Source organism: Zingiber officinale, chromosome 6A (genome assembly GCF_018446385.1).
Source record: "Zingiber officinale cultivar Zhangliang chromosome 6A, Zo_v1.1, whole genome shotgun sequence".
NCBI lineage: Eukaryota > Viridiplantae > Streptophyta > Magnoliopsida > Zingiberales > Zingiberaceae > Zingiber > Zingiber officinale.
The window spans coordinates 53,566,860-53,575,758 of NC_055997.1; the positions used below are offsets into that span (position 1 = coordinate 53,566,860).

Here is an 8,899-nt window from a genome sequence, read left to right on the forward strand (position 1 = left end):
AAGCATGACTAGTTCTCAGCAACAAGATGGCCTTCTTGGCACTAAGCTGCTGACTATCATAGTGCCAATCAAGAAGTATCATGGTAAAAACTATAATAGATTATATAAGCCTACTAACTTTGATAGTTTGGACCTTGATTGGGAACTTGTTGAGTAGTAATGGAGAATTCAGGCAAGTCGAGTTAGTAATGGAGATTATTTCATCCGAACTGGTTGGAATTCAAAGTGGCAGATTTGGCTCAAGTGCTGGTTGACAACTCGAGCAAGGTGAATTGGGATAGCAGGTTATTGGTAATGGAGTAAGCTGGTTGTATGGATTGAATGACTAAGCTGGAAGTTTCAAAGATCTGGAAAAGTAGGAAGATAGTTCAAGGTTGAAATCAGGATTTGGCTGCTGCCCAAAGCCTGCTTTTCTTTACACACGTTAAGGAGCATATACAGTTGCTTCAATCACATGCTTCTCTGGGTGTATTCTAAGTTAATAGCATCCTTGAAAGCATCAGACTTTGCTTTTCGGAACTTTCCCCCTTCTTGAGTCTGGATTTAATCTGGTTTCACCCAGATAAGCTGTTCTATTTGATATGTTTTTGTATCTGGTTTGCTGTCTTCCTTTTATCATCTGACTGGGAATTTTATCCAAGATTCAAATTTGATTGTTTCTTACCCTCATCTGTCACTAAGTTCTGCCCATAAGTATGATGCTTTCAAGGAGGTTGTTCTTGTCATGAGTTCTTTGAAAGATAAGGGTTTTCCTGATCAAATTATTTCTGAGGTCGTTTCTAAACCTAGCAGTTATAAAGGCGAGGGATGCATGAAGGGGTGGCAACAGTTGACACGGTTTATACACTATACGACCTACATTTTTCCAAGTTTGGGTTTGAACTAAATGTGTCCAGGTGGTCTAGTCATAAATGGGTTAACCCGTTTATGACCTATTTATAAATATATAGGTACCTAATTCATTATATTAGTTAATTGTAAATAAATAATCTAATACATATTTTATATAATGCCATATGAATTATAATATAAGCTTGTATAGATTATATTTCAGATTTTTGTATAATTAGAAATAATTAGAATGTTTTTAAAATTTGTCAAAAAAAAATTTAAACAAGTCATACTGAGCCTCATTTATCATCTGACTAACCTGTTTAATTAACCGAGTCATAAAAGGATCAATCCGTCTATAGATAGGTCATGTGTGGGTTCAGAATTTTGACTTATTTATTAATTAGATCAAGGTCGGGTTTGGATGAGACACAATCCATGTTATAGCCCGTCAACCCAAATCGTCACTCCTATCTGTGGCTAAGGTGGCTCCTGAATATGATGGTGAGCATGAGAATGCGTTGATGAACTCTTCCTGGAAATCTTTATAAGGCCATCCTATATGTTGGCTGGTTGTTTATTCATTTCTGCTTCTAAAGATGAGTTGGCTGAGGGTGAGAGACCTTGGAACCCTTCTGTGATTGGTTTATCCTATGGTCACAAAGCCTGAATCATATAGGTCCTTGTGATTTCAAGTTCTATCCATCATGCATCTAGCTATCCTTGTATAAAGAATAAATATTGTGAGGGATGGACTTGCTAAAAGATTATGGCTAGATAATTGGCACATGGAGGGAATACAGCATTTGATTATGGATGTGTAAACCTTTTCAATTCTTCTTCAAGAAAGATACAAAGGGGGTGGCATTGCTGCATGAGAGTGGCTGGGATCCTTGTTTCAGATACAATTCAGCAAGCCTTAGGCTTAATTAGGCATATCCTGATCTCTGGAATAAAATATATTCTCACATGACAAACAATCCTAGCAATAAGTGTTGATCTTGGAGCTCATAGCAAATGGTCTCTTTACTCTAAATCTGCTTACGATTATATCATCAAGTGCTAAGATTGGCTGTTGCTAAACAGGCATATTAAATGATCCCACATACACTTGTGATGATAACATGAAAGCCTACAACCATGTCATATGATGGGCAATGGAATGTATGAACATCTTTATAGATTACTAAAACATAGCATTGAAAGGAAGTTATTCTTCCCTACCACAGTCTTCCATATTTAATTGGAGAGAAATTGAAGCAAATTCTCTCATGTTTCTAGGGACTGCACGACAGTTTTCTTCTCATAAATATTCCATGCATAATTTCATTAAGATTCGCTTAACATTTAATCTACAACTAGGTATAATAAATGTCATAATCAGCATTAAGAAGTTAGATAAAATCTTCTCATCTGAGCATAGTCTATAACAGAAAGATTGATCAACCAGTTACAACTGACAGAAGAATAAGAAATAAAAAGGATTGACCATAATATATAGATCAATTAGGAGAAATTTTAACAGCACAAGTACATGTAATTCAAATGACGTTTCAACCTTAATCTAAATAAAACCAACATTTTGGCTGTCAAGACAGACCAATTGGAAAAGACATACCTTGATACACAATCTAGATGCTTTCTACCAGATAAAAGATGACTATAGATGAAGTCCTCAAAACTAGAAAAGAAAAGTCATCAAGTTCAATTGAGTAAAATTTTCAAACACCATCAATAAGCAGCATATGCAATATCTATCAATGAGAAAAAAGAGTCTCGTTGCGTCTAGGAGGTCTGTCAGGAATACTCCCGGGCTTAAACTTTGAAGCCTCATGTCTGGCCAGCTCTGGTGGCACTGGGCTATTGCTTTGAATCAGCATCTGCTTCAGATCATAGAATACATCACTGTCATGTAGAGTCAAAAATGCAGTTGCAGAACCTGTCTTCCCAGCTCGTCCTGTACGACCAATACGATGTGTATACATGTCAATTTGATTTGGCATTTCGTAGTTAATCACATGAGCGACATCAGGAATGTCAATCCCGCGTCCAGCAACATCAGTAGCTACAAGAACATTAAACCTCCTATTCCTAAAGCCCTCGAGGCTGATCTCCCTTTGTTCCTGGGATTTCCCACCATGAAGTGTGGTCACCCTGTAGCCCAATCTGTCCAGGTCCTTGGCTCTTATATCAACAGACTTCTTAGTGTTGCAAAAAACAATGGCTGTCTTGTCCCCAAGGTCATCAAGAAGCTTCTGGAGCATTGTAAGCTTTTCAGACTCCTTCATCATGATCACACGCTGAGTGATGAGATCAGTGGTTTTGCCAGCAGTGCCAATCGTAACAACAACAGGGTTCCTCAAATAATTCCTAGCAAGTCGTTCGACAGCTGGAGGCATTGTCGCACTAAACATGTATGTAGTACGATATATCTTTTTCTCATCAAGTTCCTCATCCTCATTCTCTGGCTTCAAATTGCTAGAAGGCATTTTGTTCAACACTCCAATAACCTGTTCCTCAAAACCCATGTCAATCATCCGATCAGCTTCATCAAGTACCACATAATTGCACTGATTAAGCACAGCAAACCGCCTCTCCAGACAATCAAGAAGACGACCAGGTGTTGCAATCACTACTTCACATCCCTGCCCCAGCTTGAATCCTTGTTCCTCAATATATTGTCCGCCTACAATGGATACCACTTTAATTCCTAGATAGTGAGCAAACTTAACAGTTTCATCCTCAATCTGCTGTGCAAGCTCACGTGTAGGAGCCAGGACAACAGCATAAGGCCCCTCAGCTTCATTCTCCTCAGTCAAGGGTGGCAGCCTGGTTATGTAACTAAGCATGGGGAGGACAAAGGCTGCAGTCTTGCCTGACCCAGTCTCTGCAATGCCAATCACATCACGTTGTTGGAGGCCAAGAGGGATGGCAGCCATCTGGATGGGGGAGGGGGTCTTGTAACCCGCCTTTTCAATAGCTTTGAGAAGCTCGGGCCTGAGCTTGCTCTCGCTCCAACTTCGCATAGGCCGCGGGATCCGTGACCCCTTGAAGGAGATATTGAAGTCCTCACGGAAGATACGCCAGTCTCGTTCTGTCATTTCCTCTAGCTTCTTCTCTGTCCAGTGGCGATCGACACGCATATCAAAGGAATCATAGTTTTCGGCAGCTGCTTCTTTCTTCCTCTGGGCAGCAGCCTCCTCAGGAAGCTCTTCAATGCCCTCCTTGCGCCGGATTTCCTCCCTTGTCTCTTTCTCATGGCGTGCGGCCTGCTTCTTCTGCTCCCGACGGTCCATGCCCGCTATGAAGCCGCGCCCAAAAAGAAGCCGCGCCTCATGGGGGTTCTGGTAGAGGGCGTTCATGTCCCTGGAGGTATCCTCGGTGTCCTCCCAGCCGAAGGAGAAGCGGAACTTCTCGCTCGGCTTGATAACCCTCTTCTTCGGTTTCTTGGATCCTAGGTACTGCTCCTTGATAGCATCCAGTTCTTTGGTCTTCTCACGCTCCGCTTGCTTCTCCGAGCGCGCCTGCTCTCGAGCACGGGCCTCGTCCTCGCGCTCCCGGTCTCGGTCGCGAGTGCGTCGATCGCGATCTCGTTCTCGCTCGCGGTCGCGCTCCCGCTCCCGATCCCTATCCCTATCCCTATCCCTATCCCTATCCCTATCCCTATCCCTATCACGATCTCTGTCCCGGACCCGATCCCGTTCCCTGTCTCGGTCCCGGTCGCGGTCTCGATCCCGGTCCCGGTCGCGTTCGTGGTCACGGCGTTGGCTGGAGTCGGAGGGAGGCAAGGGGTCTTCAAGGGGCTTTGGGGCTTCGTTGTGGTTCTGCTGGAGTAGTTCGATGGCGGCGCGGCGCTGCTCGGCCACGGCCTCCTCGCGGCGCTGAAGGGCGAGGCGCTGCCGCTCGGCTTTGGTGATGAAGACAGGCTTGGCGTCGGCAGCGGAGGAGGGAAGCTTGCGGTCGTGTTCGTCGGCGGAGCGCTTCATGGCTTTGGCGGATTCCGGCGAGAGGAAGTAGTCGTAGACTAGTAGCAGGGAAACGAAGGGGATCGCTTGGGTCGGCGCAGGAAGGGAATGGAAATTGAGAGGAGCATTCGAGAAGCTTTTGTATCTTTCTTCGGCCTGTACACGCCCGATAAATTTATAGGATTAATAGATGGGATAGCCAATAGTAGCATCCCCCAACCCTTTCTCTTATTCGAAATGCATTTCCCAAACTACCCTCACCCTCTTCTTTTAGTAGAACAACTGTTGCTTTAGTAGAATTCTGTAAAGATATATTGGCATCAAAATCTAAAATCCTATATTATATTAAAATTTTGATATATTAAAATAACATATCGATATTATATTAAAATTTTAATATATTAAAATTATAAATTTGATATAATTCATATTTAAATTTCGATATCAGTACATTATATCAAATATCAAATTATTAAATATCATACTAAAACATTTACATATAGTATAATATTGTACCGATATTTTTTATATATTTAATATATTTTGATACGATATATGTAATATATTGAAATTTTTTATATTTTTCCTATAAATATCAATTGATACTAATCTCTAATGCTACGATCTAAACAAATGTCATATATTAACCCGAGAAGTCCCATAGTATATATAAAGAGGTAAATCAAAAAACTAAGCAAGCCACTACATGAGAGTGTTGGGAAGTCCAATATGATAGTGTGCTAAAATATATTTCGTAAACATGCACAACAGAAGATAAAATAATAACTCCTAATTATTATCGCACACGCACCACACGTATACAAAGATATGTTATTGGATAGTAGAGACGCTGGAGGGGAGGGTGAATAGTATTCGTCGAAAATCGTAAGTTAAAATGAGTTACGCAGCGGAAAAAAAAACAAAGAACAAAGCTAAGTTTTATTTTGTTCGGAACCTATGACAACTCCTACTCTAAGGCCCGCGATCGTCAATACAAGTATTGAGTACAAGAACTGAAATAATTATTATCGACAAACAGAAAGGAAATTGAAATCTTTCGTTCTTCAAACTTTGGAGCAGCCTTTCAGTGTTGTCGAAGCCTTTTCGGAGCAGCACGCAAGAATGAAATTTGTAGCAAATGATGTTCTGAAGCTGCTAGTCGAATGCCCTTATATAAGCTCATTTTGGGCGTATAAAACCCCTCCGGGTGCCTGGACTATGCTGACGTGGTGAACTCTCGTCGAAACTACATCCGCGAAGTTTTATCCACCTTCAGGCATTTGGACCGTTGACGTGGGCTCGGCCAATCGATGCACTTTAATTCAACTCCTGGATAACTTTTCTAGTGCGCTTGGACTAGCTCCGGGCGCTTAAACCAACTCCAAGCCCCTGGATCGCTCAAGTGTCAGGCCAAGCACTTGCCCAAGCGAGCTGGTCCGAGCACCCGGACCATCTCCAAGCGCCCGGATCCCTTCCGAGCGTCCGGACTGCCCTTTTTCACACTTCTCCTTCCTACAAAAAAAAAGGTTAGCCTAAGCAAATAAAAAATATGTTTATCTTGTAAAACAGAGTTAGCACACATGATAAGATAAGAGTAGTAATTGTTGGAACCCCAAGGTGTTTTGATGTGATCAAACAAGCTAAGTTAGGTCCTGCGTTTGTTTAACCCTTGTGTCTAAGTGTGCAGGAGCTTAGGAACACAGGAAGTCGAGCGGAAGACGCGGCTAGCGAGAAGGACGACACGGGGAGAGAGCCGACGGGCTCGGTGCGTCCGAGGGACGAGGTGATCGCGGAAGAGTACACCGGTGGACAAGAAGAACGTGCACGACGTTCGAGGGACGAGAAACGGGAAGGAAGGCTGCTCGAGGAGAAGGTCGGAACTTGGGTTCGGGTGAGCTCTATTCCGAATGGTCGAGATCACCCAAGCTAGCAAAGCCGGAGTTGAAGACCCGAACCGAGACGAGCTGAACCGAAGCAGAGCGACCGGACGGAAGATGTTGACCAGATTGAGTCAAACTCGATTAGGACATTGGGGGATAAAGTTTTATACCCCCCCCCCAGGGCGCCCGGAACCCCTTCAGGGCGCCCCGACCAGAGCTATAAATATAGCACTGGTTTGCACAGATCATTTAACTTACTTGTAATTCAATTCTTTCTATGCTTTCTATTCTTTTGTACTGTCAACGCTGTAAGAGGCTACTCCGCCCAGAGGAGAATTAGATAGTGTGTCATCTTTATTCTTTACCTTGGTTAGCAATCCTCTGATTGCAAACCAAGTAAACCCTATTGTGTCTGATCTTTTAATTTAGTCTCTTCTTTTTTATTACAAGTGTCTGTTAATTAGTTGAATATTCGAGAAAGGTTTTGTGTTTAATTTTTGTAGGGTAATTCACCCCTCCCCTCTTGCGGGCCTCCAAAGGGACCAACAAGTGGTATCAGAGCAAGGCGCATCAGGAGGACTAATCGCCGATCGAAGCAACAAGATGGTCGGACCAAGTATCGTTCCACCAAAATTCGAGGGGGACTTCGTAGACTGAAAGCGACGTATGGAGGTATTCCTAAGAACTGATTTTAAAATTCAGTCTATTATGAAGTATGGTTTTGTAGCTCCGATAAATCAAGACGGAGAAGAAAAAGAAGAGAGCCACTGGACAAAGAAGGAGCAGAATGAGTCTGTAGCAAACAGCCGTGCAAAATATCACCTACTGAGTGTGTTGCCGCCTCAAGAGGTTAACCGCATCGGAAGCTATTCATCCACTAAAGAACTCTGGGAGAAGTTCTTGGAACTCCACGAAGGCACGTCCGAAGCAAAGCTCACTAGAAGAGACATCCTCCGGAACAAGCTGATGAACATACGTCTGGAAAAAGGTGAGAAGGTAGCCAATTTACACGCGAAGGAAAAAGAACTAGTTATTGGTCTCGAGAACCTCGGAGAAACGGTTACAAATCGGGACACAATACGCTACGCACTCAATGTGTTTCCCAGAACTTCGGAATGGACATCAATCGTCGACGCCTACTACATTTCGAAAGACCTGGAGGTAAGTAGTTTGGAAGAACTGTTCTCCACTCTTGAATTGCATGAAACCAGGTGTGCAGGAACAAAGGAATCAAGCCAGATGATTGTACTAAACGCAACCAAAAGGGATGAAATCGAGTCAGACTCAGAGGATGATCAGGAAGCGTACATGGTAAGAAACTTTAAAAAGTTTTTTAGAGCTAATAAATTTAAAGAAATACAGAATAAAAAGAATCCAAGAAATAGAAGAAGGATGTGTTGCTATCAGTGTCAAAAGGAAGGACACCTAAAAGAAGACTGCCCAGAACTAAAGAAGGACAAAGGCAAGATTCCCAAGACGTACAAGAACCTAAAAGCTACTTGGGACGACACTTCTTCATCTGAGTCCGAGATTCAAGAATATGCCAGGATAGCACTGATGGCAAGCTATGAAGGACAGAGTACATCAGAACCCAGCATCGATGAAGGGGGAGCGACCTCAGATGGAAGTAACGAAGGAGGGGGAGATTCAGGCTACAAGTCTGATATGGTAAGTGAGGCATGCCTCTTACCCCCTGATGAACTTTACTTTGGTATTAAGGCAATGACAAAATCCATGTATAAATTAGAAAATAAAAATACCAAATTAGAAAATGAAATTTTAGAAACAAAAAGAATTTTGGCAAAATCATGTCTTATAGAGGATTTTGAAAAATTAAAAATTGAAAATGAAAAACTAAAAGAAGAAATGGAAAGATTGAAAAAATCTAATGGTCCAAATATTTCTACTTTTAGAAATTATAGAGGTTTAAATTGGTATTATAGATTTCATCAAAGTCAAATTAGAAATATATCAAAAATCTATGTACCTAGGAAATACTTGGTTAATCCTGTAGGTAGGAACCTCTACTGGGTTCCAAAAACCTATTTAATTTAAAATTAAAATTAGACTTAGCATTTTCAGCAAGGAAATTAAACAATTAATTTTATTATGAGGCTTTGTCTAAGGAAGTGGTTATTGCTCCAATAACCAAGAAGGTCTAGTGCCTCGCCACGACCTGGAAACCAAGTATCGAAATGAAAAGTTTAATTGACTAATTGAAAA

General features: G+C 42.0%; 1 protein-coding gene across 1 annotated transcript; it reads right to left on the reverse strand.

Annotated features, from left to right (window-relative positions):
- Positions 1-2,299: 2,299 nt before the first annotated feature.
- LOC121996371 (DEAD-box ATP-dependent RNA helicase 21-like) lies at positions 2,300-4,979 on the reverse strand. Its single transcript, XM_042550332.1, has one exon. It carries the CDS (start codon positions 4,815-4,817, stop codon positions 2,589-2,591), a length of 2,229 nt encoding a protein of 742 aa, XP_042406266.1. The 5' UTR covers positions 4,818-4,979; the 3' UTR covers positions 2,300-2,588.
- Positions 4,980-8,899: the final 3,920 nt, after the last annotated feature.

Excerpts from the sequence above, each read along its gene's own strand:
- LOC121996371 (XM_042550332.1), bottom strand. The coding sequence starts at position 4,817 with ATGAAGCGCTCCGCCGACGAACACGACCGCAAGCTTCCCTCCTCCGCT.